Raw genomic sequence first — 16,693 nt, 5'->3', positions numbered from 1 at the left:
CTTGACCTCGCACGGAACGAAAATCTAGCATGGCACTTTAATAGTGCGATTGCTTTCAGCACTTGCACTCCCTATTCAGTTAGCTATCATAAAATGTTCAGCACATCAAAAAGTTACAGATGATGTAGGAAAAGGGAATGCCTTCGCCGATCAGATAGCTAAACAGACTGCCACTGATTTCAGTTCAGGAATGTACGCTGTAAAAGAAGTTGTACATGTTTGCACTTTGGCAGAAAGTATTGATGTTGTAAAAGATATTCAAGCAGATGCTACTATAGAGGAAACTAAGAGATGGATCGAGGGTGCAGGAAGATTGGATGATGATGGGTGTTGGGTAGACAATGTTGAAGGGAAATGGGTACTTCCTGACGCCTACATTACAATGATGGTTATTATGGCTCATGGTCCGACACGTGTGTGCGAGGAAACTAACAAAAATGCTACACAGTGTATGGGCCAATGATAAGATTTTCAAAATTGCGGCGCGTTTTGTCCAGAACTGCATGGTTTGCTTGCAGCACAATGTAGGGAAAGTTACCTCGACTCCTAGAGGAAGTTCCGCTCCACCTTCTGTCCCGTTTGAGGTTATTCACTTTGATTTTATTGAAATGGAACGGTGTAACAATCTTAAATATGTATTGGTTGTTATTTGCGCATTTAGTAAGTGGGTTGAAGCCTACCCGGTTAAAGATGCAACGGCCATAACCACGGCAAAAACTCTGTTGAAAGAGTTTTTTCCTAGGTTCGGGCTGCCGAGAGTCATCTGGTCTGATAATGGGCCACACTTTATTGCCACTGTAGTCCTGCAAATTTGCAAAGGACTACAGATTGACAAACGGTTCCATTCAGCTAGACATGCCCAGAGTGCCGGATTAGTGGAAAGGCACAATGGCATTATAAAGAACAAACTCGCTAAGACGTGTGCTGGCACCAAGCTAAAATGGCCAGACGCCTTACCGATCGTGTTACTATCGATGAGAACGACCCCTCAAACTAAGACTGGGCTCTCTCCCTTTGAGGTGGTAATGGGGAGACCTGCTAATATTTGGGGTATGCCAAAAAGTCACTCACTTCGGGACATAGAAAATGTGCTTCTTTCAGACTACTGTAACCAGTTGACTAAAAATCTGTTTTCAATTATTTATCACCAGGTGCGAGAGGCATTACCTGTATTTGAGAGGTCATCTTGCCTTGCACCTCGGTGGAGGGGTCCCTACCAAGTCCTGCTAGTCACCCAGACTGCCGTGCGGGTAGCGGGTCGAAAACACTGGATCCATGTGACGCACACCAAACGGATCCCACAGCCCGTGCCATACGATACAGAAGACACAATGGGCCTCATTACACGGATGGCGGAGAACCATGGCGCTATTAGCGCCATGGTTCATGCTGGTAAAATACCGGCACCGCCTTGGCGGAAAGGGGAATTACCGCCCCATTCCAAGGTTGGCGGGGCGGTAATTCCCCCTTCCACCATTGCCCTTCCCCATTCCCATTTTTGCCCCATAGGGCTCAATGGGAATGGGGAAGGCGCTAATTACGGTACCGCAAATTGCGGTACCGTAATTAGCTCCCTGGGTCCCTTTGTGGGTTGGTTTTTAACGCCTGCAAAAAGCAGGCGTTAAATCCCTCAACCCGCAAAGGGACCTCGTAGTAAGGCGGTAAGGATTTACCGGTACTGGTATTTTACCGGTACCGGTAAATCCTTACCGCCATCCGTGTAATGAGGCCCAGAATCTCTTCCCACTGCTGTAACTCGCGTGCCTGAAACAGCAACAACCAACAAGGGAGAACCGGAGACCGCTTCAGAATCCGCAGGGCCGGACAAAACGGCCATCTTGTCTCCGCACTCCCCAACAGTGGAACTTCCGGATCAGTCCTTTCTTGATCCCATTTCCGTTCGTTCACCACTTCCAGGAGGAAGTGACGACACTTTGTTCTCACCAGAAACGGGCAAATATAATTTGCGCCCAAGGAAATAAATGTAAAGCATGGTCTGACTGTGCGACTGGAAAAAATCATTTGAGGGCTTGTCTTTTTGGCCCGATTGTACGGAAAGATTCTGTCGGCTAAGGGTTGTGGGAAAGACATTAAGAAGACGCGCGACTGGAGTCGCCAGCAAACGAACAATTGGTGTTTTTTCGATTGAAGACTACGATGCCTGCACCCGCTACCGCTCGTACTGAACTTTTAGATAAAAATATGACTAGCAGAGACAATGATCAAGTATGTAAGGGGACCCCCACATTGCCTTCTCGTACTAATTACTGGATTTGTAATGACTTTTGGGTTTGGGTAATGGTATCTGGAAGAAGCATATCCGTTAGAGGACTTTTTACCTATTGAAAATGTATCTGTGATTCCCACTCCTTCTGTGCAATTGCATACTTTGTCGATTAGCACTTGGCATAGGCCAAAAGGAGGGTTTGTCAAACCGGATATTAAATTATGCCTCTTATTACAAACGATTTGTATGTATATTGGCCTACGCCAAGTTGCTTGAAAATTGTACACGAATAACTCTCTGCGGCAGGGTCTTGACCTTAGAAATTGATGTAAGCCGCCATCTTGAATCAAGCCTCCATTTTATGTTAGAAACCGCCATTTTGGGGTTTTATACAAAGTCACCCTGTAATCTAAAATGGCCGTCTCGTGTGTCCTTGTTCTTGCCTTAACGTCTCCAACCTCTGTAGGGAAGTTAATGTCCAACCTGCCTTCAGGCTACATGTTAAGGTCATGTAGACCTTGTCCTTTGTTGACCTCGGAGCGGGGATTACTTGAAATGCCAATATTAAACTACAAGTATACAAGAACAGTAATGCTATCCAAATATAACATGGAAAACATTGTTTGGTCTGTATTAAAGCAATATATAAAGAGTGTAAATGTTAAATTGAAGAATAATGGAGTGTGTTAGTAAATGTATTGAAGAGTAAACCGCATGCGCAAGATATGTAAATTAGGAAAGTGAACCTGGCGCGACCCTAGCCCAGTGCATGATTAACCTGTAAGGGGGCTGGACATAATTTTACAAATTGTATAAAAGCACTGATGTCCAGCTAGGAAATTCTCTCACTGCTCATATTGGACCTGCTGGTGGTCTCTGTGATGTATTGACGGCCAAATAGCTATTTGTGTACTTTGTTGAATACTGTTCAGTTTTGTAATAAAGATTCTGGGAATCTTTATAAGCCTGTGTCAGTGTATTTTCCTTTGCTCGGTGTAACAGCCGTAATATTGTATTTTTCTGATTCCACAGATTGGTTGCCTGAGTGTGGCCCAGCAGATTGAATGGGAGATCAACTAGTATATCTGGGGGCCTCTCACTGCTAGAATTCGTATTCAGAAGCTGAAGAGAAACTGGAGTTGAAACTGAAGCTTAACCTTAACGCCCTGCTGGAAGAGAAGACTTGATTCTGCTCTACTTCATCAATCTGAAAGATGCTGTGTCTCCAAGGACTGACCCATAGAGGATCTCGTAAGGCACCCTCTTCCCGAGCTATGAGGGACCATCGTGCACCAGCTGATCTTTGCCAAAGCTCCCCGGTAGACAGACCTATGTCAGGCTGCTGACCGGAGAGGGGGTCCTCTGTGGAATCACAAGGCGAAGTGCCCAGACGCTGTTGTCCACCACCGTCGCCGACCGGAGCCGGCGTGCTCCCGTTGCCTAAGAACTTCTGATTCATGGCCTCGCTCGTCTGCACCGCCACCCGCCTTATTCTGCCAGAGACGGCCAGGCCGTCGACACGCTGAGGAGCATCCGCCGGTGGGTTTTCCACCACCCAAAGACCACAAAGACGCCGACGACTCGATGCCCTTGCTGGGCCACAGTTCTTCAAACTCTTTGAGGTCTTGAACTATCTACATCGAGGTGTCCCGCACGCCTCATCCTTGCAGAACGTCTACGCTCCGTCGCCGATGAGCACTGCTAGGAACAAAGCAGCCACTTCACCTCTGTAGTTCACCCTGTTCATCGCTGGACTTTCAATGACCTGTGGCTCCTGCCTTAAAGGGAGTGCACTCAAGAAGGGCCGTCGATTTCCTGATGAGTAACTCTACAACACCAGGTACTTTGGGGTTGCTGAACTACTGAAAAGACTCTTGTGAACAATATATGGACTGGGCTTCTGGTATATTTTTACTTTAAAGGTTGCCCAGGTGGGGGGATATCAACAAAGGACTGTGTCTAGGTAGCAGGGCAAGTATTCTGCCTATTTTTCTAACCAACTGCTTCCCTCTTATATCTATTGTTGGTTTCCTTTATGGACTGATTTGTGTAACATTTAACCATAAAGTTGATGCACTTTAATGAGATCTAATAGTAAGAGTGGTACCACGTAGAAATGTATATTTGCCATTATAGATAACCGAGTACAAAGTGAGTTATCGTGATATTGTACAAAACGTTGAACATTAATTATATAAAGACTGTGTTTTAACTAATACAGTGTGTGGACATTCCTTTGTTGGGGCTTGGGGACTACACTGTACTTAAGAACCAGCCTGCATCACCTCCTGAGAGCTAGGCCTTGATTGCTCAACCACGTACCGATAATAGAGACTCTTGGCTGGAGTCCTCTGTGCCTCTCCTCTACCATATAGAGAGCAGAAGTACAGACACCCCACTCCAGTCTTTAAACCCATGTATGCTACCCCCCCTATCGCTTCACTATTCGGGATGCTTTGCTTGCCACACCTTCCTTCCATTTTACTCCTGTAACCCCTGTTTTTTTTTTAAACAAAAAAAAATTGGGATACAAAGGACTTCATTACGAGTACGGTGCTAAGTGGTAAAATTGGAGGTAATTTAGTTACCTCCAATTTTACCACTATGCCAAATTACAAATTACATTTTGGCTTTGAGTCGAAGATTTACCTCCATCGAAACCCTGGAGAAAAATGTTGCTACTCAATACCCAAAAATCGGCAGAGTTGGCAGAATTACTGCAGCGGTAATTCCGCCAAAAAAAACATTGGGTCCAATGGACCCAAAATAAATGGGGATTTACACTACTACCACCACTTGTAATCAGCGGAAATTTTGCCTGACTAAGTGGCATTAATTCATTTTCAGTGAATGAACCACAGAATTACTGCCATACTCGTAATGAGGCTCAAAATCCTTTATCGCAGAAACATATCTACGGTGAAGCGACACGTTCCCTCAAAATTCTATTTGGAGCCCTGCTTCAGCAATGCCCCATGCGAGGATTCGGCGGGAGCACTCACGTGGTATCCCTTATGAGCTGGTGCCCGTCACAACCCCCACGCCCTGCACTGCGGCATAAATAAGAAAGCAGAGCAATTAGTATCATAGACATTAATTGACCCCCTTAAAATTAATATCTGCACCCTGTAAACTGGGAATGCAATTATTGCCTGCATTCTGCTGATTGCTCCATTTCCCGCCGATCGGTGGCGGCGCGTAATATTGCGCAGCGGCGCTTCCAGCTAATTAAGCAGCTGAGAGTTGCAAGAGGTGGGTCATGGGTCCCTTCCCCCGGGGGCCGCTTCTGTTGTCAGGAAGTATTATTGTGAGGGCAAGAACAAAAAAAATACTAATCATTATTTTTACCACCATCTGCTCCTGGGCGGGTTGATGCTGGTGGTGTGTGGAAGCAGAGCACGTGCAGCTGGGTTTGAATGGGTGTGATTGGCGGTGACAAACTCTCTTTCAACATGGGCAGAAACTCAAGGGCTGGCTGAATACGGCATTTCATGTAAAGCGGAATCTATTCTGATGCTAATTGTCCGATTGTGCTTTTCTTTTATTTATCAGGCTATCAGTGCTTGTTATCAACCCTTCAGGACGGCTCCCCCAGCACCACTCCTCTCGCACCTGACTCTTTATTTTTATTTCATTTCTTGTTATTGCTTACAGTGGGAACCCAGCTCGAGAGCAGTAGAGCACTTTACAACTGGAGGATGCCAGCATTTGTCTTGGCATTGTATAAAGCAGTGCAGTGTGGTTGGAGGCGAGAAGGCAGGATTTTAATTCGTCTGGCAGGTATTGTTGAAAGAGCTACAGTTTTAGTGTTTGCGGAACTAGCGGATGGTGGGGGCATTTCGAGCCTCTACCGGGATTAACTTCCAGATGGTTGGGGTCTGGCAGGAGAAGGGCTGCTTGTGAGTCTTCACTTTGTGGGCCAGCTTTGACTCCAACCTTTTGATGGTTTCGCTTTGTGTGGCGTGAGAGCCTCCAGAGGTGTGGAGCTTAGCTGCCAAGTATGTTGACGTTCCATTCAAGACGGGTTAACGCCTGCTTCGCGCAGTTTCGTATATGATCCTGGCTAGGAGGCGGATTAAGAGCAGCGTGTGCAGTGTAGCAAAGATACTGTTGAACTTGTGGGGGCTTGTAATGAGGCAGGCTGTGGCTTGGTGGGCTGAGGTGAGGTGGGTGGCTGGAAGCACAGTAAGGAGGGTGTTTCACCTTTCAGTGTGTGAGATCACAGGACTTGGACTACCATGTAGAAGTCATGAGCGGGATAACGGTTTGACTTTGAAGCATGTGGAGATCTGTAGCCATGTGGTGGGCATTTTTTGGCTATGCGCTTTTGGAAGGAAAGCCTACAGTCAACAATGAAGTTCAAAGATTTGGCTGAGTGTGACACTTGTGGGGTGGATCCTTACAGGCGCATGTCACACAGCCATGGTTGCACAAGTTGTTGTTTAGCTTTGGACCGATGAGTACGAATTTGGTCTTGGTGAGGTTCAGTTTGAGGTATGCATTTGGCATCCATGCTTGGATGGAGGCTTGGCATTCGCAGAGGCATCCATGTCGTGGAGGCCACTGACCTTAGGGCGTGGTTGAGTATCATCAACGTACTGGTGGATGGCTATGTTGGAGTCATTAGGAGGGCTCCCAAGTGTTTCATGTATACATTGAAGATGATTGGGGAGAGGATGCACCCTTGGGGGAATGCACGCGTGACCAGGAGTCAGTTGGCTGTGAACGAGTCCATTTGCCTGTGCTTGTATCTTCTGCATAGCCAGGACGTGTGCCATTTGAGGATGGTTCTGAAGAAGCCCTTCTGTGAGGTGGGAGAGGAGTGATGGGTGGTTGACTGTAGAAAGAACCGAGAAGACTAAGAGGACTATGAGGAACAAGTCCCCTGTGTTGGGTGATTTGAGGAACATCGTCCACCACTTGGATGGTTGCACAAGTTGTTGTCTAGCTTTGGACCGATGAGTACAAATTTGGTCTTGGTGAGGTTCAGTTTGAGGTATGCATTTGGCATCCATGCTTGGGTGGAGGCCTGGTGTTCGCAGAGGCATCCATGTCCTGGAGGCCACTGACCTTAGGGCGTGGTTGAGTATCATCAGCGTACTGGTGGATGGCTATGTTGGAGTCATTAGGAGGGGTCCCAAGTGTTTCATGTATGCATTGAAGGTGATTGGGGAGAGGATGCAACTTTGGGGGAATGCACACGTGACCAGGAGTCAGTTGCTGTGAACAAGTCCATCTGCCCCTGCTGGTATCTGCTTCATAGCCAGGACATGTGCCATTTCAGGATGGTTCTGAAGAAGCCCTTCTGTGAGATGGGAGAGGAGTGTTGGGTGGTTGACTGTAGAAAGAACCGAGAAGACTAAGAGGACTATGAGGAACGAGTCCCCTGAGTTGGGTGATTTGAGGAATATCGTCCACCACGTGGATGGTTGCATTTTCTGTTCTGTATTTGGGGCAGAAGCCATATTGGTAATTTCTGAAGAAGCCAAGCTGGTCAATATTGGGAATTAGTTGGGTTTCAACTACTTTCTCAATAAACCTTCTGATAAACGGGGGGCATGCGATGGGTTGGCAAGGTCCTCTGAGTCAAGCACGTGTTTTTTTAGAAGGGGTCCTATGAGACCTGCCTTCAAAGCGTGTGGGACTGTGCATTCATTGATGGCGGTGTTCACAATACCAAGGAGTGCGTTGAATGCTTTGCCAGTCCTCGCCTTTTTTCCTTCCCTGACACCCCAAACCGTCTTTTAAACCTTTGGTGCTGTTTTATAAAACCCTCCAAAAACAGGAATGCATGCTTATATCAAACACTACTTTGAACAAAGGTATAATTCAAGCAGCACCGCAGAGGGAGGGTTACACTCCACCATCATTGCACCGCACATGCCAAACGACCCCACAATACATCAAAACACTCACAAACCATAGCATGGAAAGGGGGCATGCTCACTTCCACACTCTAGTGCCTCGAGATTGTGGCTGCTGACCACTTCTAGTAAGCACTTTTCATAACATGACAGAAGAAAAGACACAGTTCCCTTGGTAATCTACCCACCTCTGCCACCATGGATTTCTCACCACAATTAAGGCACAAGGTGAGCGTTTGCTCATTTCTTCTAATACTGCCCACAAGCTCTGTACTCTCAAGTTTGCCCCAGTCCTGACCCCCCCTTAGGATTATGGGACTTCAAGTACCAGAATTCAAAGCAAAAACAGGACTGGATAGATTTCGCACGCATGGCCTCAGGACACTTGAGTGCTCTGCATCTCAGCCTTAGTGGTTTCACTCAAAATTAGCTCTAATGTCACGACGAAAATTCACTGCCACTTTAAATCCGACCTTTACAGCAATGGCAGGCATATCATTATGTTCAACAATCACCGACCTGTTTTGCCTCTCTTCATCACTAGCCAAAGGACTGATTTCACAAAAGCAGGGTGGTAAACGCTTCCAGCATATGGCATACGAATGGAGTATTCTTGGCGCCTCTTACCTGTACTGGGTGACAGCCGGGTTTGCCTTCGCCGAGCAATGAAACTTCACTGTGTTGTCCTCCAAGACAGGCTGGGGCTCCACGGACAGGTTCACCAGGGGTGGGTCTAAGGGGTGAAGAAAAAGGAACAGCAGTGAGGCACACCCTCATAACCCTAAAACCTGCCTGGGCGTTTACCCGCCTCCTTCCTGACGTCTGAACCTCTCCACCCCCAAACTTGCCCGTTACCTTAACCTCTTAAGGGCCAAGGACGAGTATGCTGGACCTTTTTGCATAGACTTGCATAATAGACTGGTGTGAGCGAGTTCAGTCTTTCCTGAAACGTTTCCTATCCGGAGCAGCCTGAACTCTGACCTCTTAGGTAAGTGTGCGCAGGCCTCCTCACTTCTTCCTCACACATCACCCTCATTATCCCGAGTCCTGACAGTGCATGGATTCTGGCAAACATGGGCACATGTGACCTACTGTCTAGAGATCATTTCTTCTTATGATTGTACGAGTGTTATTACAATATTCTGATATATTGTATAGCACACACCGAGGCTGGAGCTTGGGGCCAGAGGGGCGTGGCACAGGTCCTGGAGCAAAACGCCGGTAGAAGGAATTTAAGTAAACATGTAAACATGTCAACAAGTTATCAAGTAAACATGAAACATCTTTAACACATTGCCAGGGTTACGCCCCCACTCAACTATCAGATTGCCAATGCCCAGATGTATGGTATCCGTCTATGCTGGGGGTCTTGCAACATTCTTTACACTAAAGGGTATTCCTTCCTCTAAATACGGTAGTGTGTGTTGTGCTGAGTGTGTTGCGCTGAGTGTGTTGCGCTGAGTGTGTTGTTGGCTAATGATGAAGTCGCCACAAATGGGGACTTAGTATTGCAACATACACCCATTGATACAGATAGCAATAACTGTGACAGCTAAATCGTGCGACATACCTCTTTGTGTAAGGATGTAACAATTGTGTCAATGACTAGCCAATCATAACACTGATACCAGTCCAGTCCCACTAATGCATGAGTTCATAAACCAAAGCACAGCGCTTCCCTGTTGGGGGGTGGGGGGGGGGGGGGCTCGTGTGGTTGCCTTGGATACAGGGAAACCAGAAACGATTTTCCAAATTCAAGGACTTGAAAATAACATTAATCTCCCTACGATGCGAAGGGCCATTAGCCATCAATAATTAACCCAAGGCTTGCGTTCCGGGCCATTATCACCAGCTTTAGCCATCCCAGGCAATCGCCCTCCTGCGCAGACATCACACAGAATCCTGGACGCAAGTACGCATGGGCAACTTCTCCAAGGCCTGGAGTCAGAGTGAGACTCTCTTGGGGGTCTCCCGGCCCATACCTGGAGAGACAGGCTCGCAGAACCATCTACCTTGAGCGTCGCACACGGTGCGTGCAGGTGAACTCGCGCAGCGGGCGCCTTTCTGTCGTGCAATCCCCCCCCCCCCCCTTCCATCCGTGCACGCAGGCCCATACCGACCACACTCCGGCTAGGCCCACAGCGCTACGAGGCCAGACCAACGGCTGGTGCGCGCTATAGAGAGGCCCGATAACATAGCGCGATGCAGTGCAGGCGAAAGAGATCAGCAAGCGGCGCTGTAATGGCGGCTTCCCAGTTCTTGGGTAAATAGGGCGGAGGGCCAAGTCTATTTGTAAACTACAGGACAATTTACAAATAGACCGCAGGACGGAGCGGAAAAAAGCACGTAAATACAAATGCACACGTCTTCACAATTCATGGGGCTGCTTCGCTGGTCCAGAATTCTGTTGGATCCAGAGGGCAGGCTTTGTTGGCTCAAAATGCAAATATCGCGTGTAAAATAAAAATTGATAAACAGCGAATTGAAGATATCGCGCTTTTTGTTAGGGGGGGAAGGTAGATGGCGGCGAAAGAGAACCCGGGAAAACAGCCGAGCTGGGATGTGGCGCGAGCCTACTCCATCAACATGCTGTTTGGGTGACATGTATTTGCTAGTCTTGCTTTTGTCATGTAGTTTTACTTCTATGAATAGCTTGATATTTTGGAGGGTAACATATGTGCACGCTTTATTTTTGGGTCGATACTACAATTGCAATTCCACACCCTGTGTTTCTTGCCTTGCCCCCCCCCGTCAATATATGTGATTGAATACATCATCTGCAGACTAAGACATTGGTTGCCAATTTTTGTTAAAAGGATGGAAATACTAAGAACAGTTACCATTGTTATTCCACCCCCCTGAAATTGATCAAAGATCCCCAACCTCATTCCTACAGATGGTGATTTTTTTAAATTCTATTGCGAAAAAGCGCTCTTTTTTTATACATTGTTTTTTTTTGTTTGGCCCAAATCTCGACTGTGGGAGATTCTGAGTTTGCATGAAAGTTATGGACGCTTTTTTTGTTTGGCTACCACTGTTTTGGAAGTGTTTTCAGCCTACATACATGCGCATAGTGTCTTACTGTCAGAGTTCAGAGCACGACCTTTGACTCGGAAGTATTTGTCAATTTATGCATACCAAAAACCTCACCCCACGATAATGGAAATCGTGCTCCTTGATGACCCCTTAAAACAGGAAACATCCATGGATGGCTCACCGCCCTCCCCGCTAATCCCCTGCCCCCCCCAAACCCCTCCCCCAGTTTTGCCCATCTGTCAAATGCCCGGGTTCATTGTGGACAGCAACATCTCCATTCAGCAGCATAAGGACACGAAAGACCAGACCACTGCTCAGAAATGTGTTCACCTCCCCGCCCCTCCCAGGAGTTCCCGTGTGTTAGGAAAGATTTCGTAATTGTAGGTAATTTTCCTTCCATGTGGCAACCCCTAAACTTTTTGCTGTTGTTTTTCACCTTGTTCTTGACTTTGCCAGAGAAGTGCAGCCTTCTGCTGCACTCCTCTGGGCTTTCGCTCCTTTTCTTACGGGGAAACTGACATGCCCTTAAGACAGTCAGTACCGGGGAACGCTGTTTCCCGTAGTTTCTTTTATCATGTTGCGGCTTTAGTGCAACATGACACAAGAGGGCACTGTAAGCTAAGTTACAGCTCTCTTGGGTCTCTAGCCTTCTACAGGCCCTAGATACTCTTTTAGGATGGTATTTGATCGGTGCAAGTCATTCAGGGACTGGAATGGTGGCAGCGATCGTTTTGTTTATTTTGAGCTCCTTTTGGCGTTCTGAGCACGTTTTTCGCACTGAACCCAAAATGGTGGCCTGGCTCCCAAAATGGCCAGACCACGAGGCTCCTTTGTCCTGTCCACTGACCGTCTTGCTCCCTTCACCTTCCCCAGGTCGAGCGACCCGGGGCCTTCCTTATTTGGGCATGTACTTTCCCGCGAAACGTGGTTGCTTTCGCGGGCTTCTACATGTCTTTTGTGTGCCTCCAGGGTGTGGGCTGGGATGTCTGGTCCCAATACACATCCTGGGTGCCAGAGAGTCTAGGGTGGTGTGAATGCCTGGGACCACCGTGGTCCGTGATTGGTCCACGTATGGTATGTGTGTTGATGAGCGGATCTCCCATTGGCTCCCCTCCGTTTTGGCGCAAAGGGAACCGTGGATAAGAGGGGGCTGGAAACACCACTACCATGTCGATCTCCTGAGTTCTCATGAACGAAGGAATACAGGAGCCAAGTATCCTGCAACCAAGATGCTGGACCGAGGAATCGCTGGTGACCCGCTGAAGGAATCCTCCTTTGCACTGCTGTCGTCCTGTGAAACCCTTTCCTCCTTTGATCGAGGCCTGTACTGGTGCTTCGACCTTTGGAATAGCAGGAACAGCTATTCCCGGCGACTTCATCATCTCCTGCCAAGTAAGCCTTCGGAAGTGTCTCTGGGCCATCCAGTTGACTGACCAGCTTACAAGGGAGTCCTGCTCTGTAACCGCCGCCAGGTTGTGTTGTATTTCGAGTCCTTGTCACTCTCCCACGCTTCGTACACTTGGCGTTCCCAAGTCTGAAGGGAGGAGTGTACATTTGGCTCGAATACACAAGGCCGCTCCGTTGCCCTGCGGTGGTGACAAAACTGTGCAGGTTTCTTCGATTCGGACGTCTTTTTGCTCTACACGACGACGAGGCATTCCCGGCTCTTCTGAACCTGCCAACTGCTGAAACTAACGTGGAGAAGCCTGGGTCTGCTTGCTTCGGGGACCGGTGAGTAGTTTAGCTAGGATCTGGTCGCCCTCCTGCAGTATCCCATTGCTTTTCCCTGCTGTGTAAAAACAGCACCCTTTTGGCCGTACTCGCGCTCTGCTTCTGCCCGCTGTGGAGGCTGCGCTTGAGTTGCGGAACCTGTTCTCCTTCTGCTGTGCACTAACCCGAACTGCCTGACTTCCTCCGAAGAGCTTCTCCTTTTGCCCGTTGGCACCGGCGTGGCAGGTACTTTGAGCACAAGGCTCCACTCTTCGCAGGGCTCGGACTTCCATCTAGTTAGGTGCTTCTGAAGGCGAACTGAGTCTAAAGCATTGTATCGCACTGCCTGTTTTCCTTCCCTTGCAGGTGGACTACACATTTCGTGCCTCTAATGCTTGAGACTGTTGTATTTGTATATATATTGTGTTGATATGGTATGTGTTGGCTTAGTATTGTGATATTGTGATTTTCTCGCTACGGTCATTATTTTAAAGGCCTTAAAATAAATGTGTATCTATTTTTGATATAACAACTGTTTGGAGTAGTTTGTAAGTGCTCTTGCTTTGTGTGCTCATTGCGGGCTTTCAGTCACCCTCACCCCTCTTGAGACCTAGTCTTGACCGCCGCGATCGCTACCTTGATTGGTCTGGCTCGTCCAGAGGTTACCCTGTTCCAAGTAATTAGGTTGGCCTTCTGAACTTCTGCGCCACCAGGACAGAGTTCAGAAATCCGTCTTAACACCGTGCAAGGTTCCCGTGCAAGGTACAGGCTCTTGTGATTGCACACTTTGATGGGGTAACACCCCCCTCTCTCTGTTTCCTGTGCTACACCTGCCTCTCCACAGAGCAGCCCATTATGCCACAGCCCCCCCTTCTCACTGATTCTGAAAATCCCAACCACGTGACCCTTATTCTGCATGCCCTTCACTGGCTCCCGAAACCCTGCTTCCCAGGTCCCTTTTCAAGATTGCCTGTATCACCTACAAGAGCCCCTCCCCGGATCCCCACCTACCTCGTGCACAAACTTCACGCTCAGGTGGTACAGACACCTCTACGAGCCAGGCCACAGCTGGGCTGGACAATGAACTAGCCCACAGGGAAAAGACCAGAAACAGACCTTCTCAGGCTGTGGACCTGCACTCTGGAAACCACCCCTGTGGCGAATCGTACCACATCTGCAGTTCAGAAAAGAAATCAAATCCCCGCATTTGAGGGAATTCCTAGGTGCGACTTAGGTAACTTTGTCCCATTGCTGGTCATTGGGCTGGCTCTCGGCGGATCCGAGATCTGGCACCAGATATGGAGCCAGATCTCGGAATCCGGCCAGAGTCAGCCGCACAAGCCCATGAACCGCGCTGGAATACTTAAAAAATGAAAAAATGAAAAAAAAGCGCCCACAACGGCAGCATTGCCTTTTCCCGTGGCTTTGCACCGATGTGTAATGCACAATGCTCGCTACGTGTACAACTGATTCCTTTTTTAAAAGAAGTATTCCAGTATTGTCCACTAGGAGCCCTGCCCCCTCTAGACCACGCCTGCTCGGGCACCCCCAAACTCCTCCCCCACCCCGGCCTTTGTGCTGTGAGATCCCCCACCACATTTTTTCCATTTCCACCACTGCTTTGTCCCCAGTTCTGCCACCACTCCAGACCCTTTTTAAATTGCCTTCCTCTTCCTTGAACTCTTGCACAGCGCTCTCTGGCTCTTTTGCTGGGTCCGTGCTCTATAAAACGCCAATTCAACTGCAACAACGCTGTGCACACTGGGTTTGCAGAGAAAGTCTTGTACTGTGGTGGCTTGTGCCATTTTTCCATCGTTGCACCTTTTCACACTTTGCTATCCACAGTGCCCGAGTTTTTCAACCAGTAACGTGCTTGGGAATGCATAATGCAGCCAGGTGGGATACAGGTTCTCCAGGGTAGGAAGTCGGTCAGAGATAGCCGCAGACCTGGGACCCTCACCCTGATGGCCCCCTCATCGCGGTGGCCCCCTCGTCGTGGTGGCCGTGTCACTGTGCGTTTCGGAGCATTTTGTTATGGGCAAAAGCACAACATAACCCCCTTGCACCCCACCGGTCATCCCATGCTCCCTACTCTAGAAATCACCAATATATATATATATATTTGTGTACATTTTTTTTTTAGCATTTGTCAAAGTCAAGAAACAATCAAACCAGATAATATGGGGTGGTTCGCCCCTTGTCGATCTTGGAGACTACAAATCCCAAAATTGTATCAACCCCACCGCCCCCCCCCCCCTCAATCCCGCCTAGTCCAATGTAAATACAGTCTCGCGTTATATATACATTTTTTTAATGGTCTATTAGTTAAAAATAAATACAACCTTAACAATACAATTCAATACGTTACAATGAATAACTAAACAAAGAAAAAGAGCAAAGTAAAACCTTAAAATCACAGATTCTCTATGTAAACATACATTAAATCAACACCTATGCTTAACACAAGGGAATAGTTAAAATTCATTTCTGTCCCAAGTTCAAAGGTCTAAAGCTCATTCAAGTTTGGGCTATACGAGAAGTGTGCCACCGGAAGCAGCGTTGCTCTTTGCATGTTTCCCAGAAGAATCCGGATCAATTCTCCCACGGGCATCAACATGGCACTAGTGCCAAAACAGTATCTCTTCCCTTCCCCCGTCCTCTTAAAGAAGGCATCGTCACTCGTGTCCTAACCAAATGAGGCCAAATGGCTGCAGCGAGGCAGCAAGGGTCGATTTTCACGCCTGGTACCTCTTTGCCTTTCACCCCCTAACCATTGCCCTCTTACTCCGGGCAATGGAGTCCTGCCACCAGAGATTCTTGCATTCTAGAATCTTCTTACTCTTTGAAGCTGTGAGTCTGAGCTAAAGTGCCACGGGGCGTCTGCCAAACTGAGGACCCGGGGGAGAAGGGGCTGCAAAGACCAGGACACTGATTATTTTTCACACTCATGTCGCTGATAACCTACTGTCACTGATCCTTTACTATCACTGATCCTGTACTGTCACTGAGACTCTACTGTCACTGATCCTGTACTGTCACTGATCCTGTACTATCATTGAGACTCTACTGTCACTGATCCAGTACTGTCACTGATACTGTACTCTCACCGAGACTCTATAGTCACTGAGACTCTACTGTCACTGAGACTCTACTGTCACTGATCCTGTACTGTCACTGATCCTGTACTATCATTTAGACTCTACTGTCACTGATCCTGTACTGTCACTGATCCTGTACTGTCACTGATCCTGTACTCTCACTGATACTGTACTGTCACTGATACTCTACTGTCACTGAAACTCTACTGTCACTGATACTGTACTGTCACTGATACTGTACTGTCACTGATCCTGTTCTGTCACTGAGACTCTACTGACACTGATCCTGTACTGTCACTGATCCTGTACTATCATTGAGACTCTACTGTCACTGATCCTGTACTGTCACTGATACTGCACTGCCACGGATACTGTATTGTCACTGAGACTCTTCTGTCACTGATACTGCACAGCCACTGATACTGTACTGTCACTGAGACTAAACTGTCACGGATACTGCACTGCCACTAATACAGCACTGTCACCGATACTGTACTGTCACTGAGACTCTACTGTCGCTGATACTGAGCTGCCACTGATACTGTACTTTCACTGAGACTAAACTGTCACTGATACTGCACTGCCACGGATACTGCACTGTCACCGATACTGCACTGCCACTGATACGGTACTGTCACTGATACCGTACTGTCACTGAGACTCTTCTGTCGCTGATACTGAGCTGCCACTGATACTGTACTTTCACTGAGACTAAACTGTCACGGATACTGCACTGCCACGGATACTGCACTGTCACC

The 16,693-nt window shown here is 47.9% G+C and overlaps 1 protein-coding gene across 1 annotated transcript in view; it reads right to left on the bottom strand.

Annotated features, from left to right (window-relative positions):
* The window catches only part of KIRREL3 (kirre like nephrin family adhesion molecule 3), a 961,667-nt gene that overhangs the window by 394,681 nt on the left and 550,293 nt on the right, over window positions 1–16,693 (bottom strand). The window contains exon 5 of the mRNA XM_069613887.1: window positions 8,719–8,824. Within this exon, the coding sequence (XP_069469988.1) occupies window positions 8,719–8,824 (106 nt within the window). The remainder of the gene's footprint in view (window positions 1–8,718; window positions 8,825–16,693) is intronic.

The sequence above is a fragment of the Ambystoma mexicanum genome, chromosome 9 (genome assembly GCF_040938575.1).
Source record: "Ambystoma mexicanum isolate Mex_15411 chromosome 9, UKY_AmexF1_1, whole genome shotgun sequence".
NCBI classification, from domain to species: Eukaryota; Metazoa; Chordata; class Amphibia; order Caudata; family Ambystomatidae; genus Ambystoma; species Ambystoma mexicanum.
The sequence above is the reverse complement of the archived record's forward strand: the minus strand, read 5'-3'. Positions and strand labels throughout refer to the sequence as shown.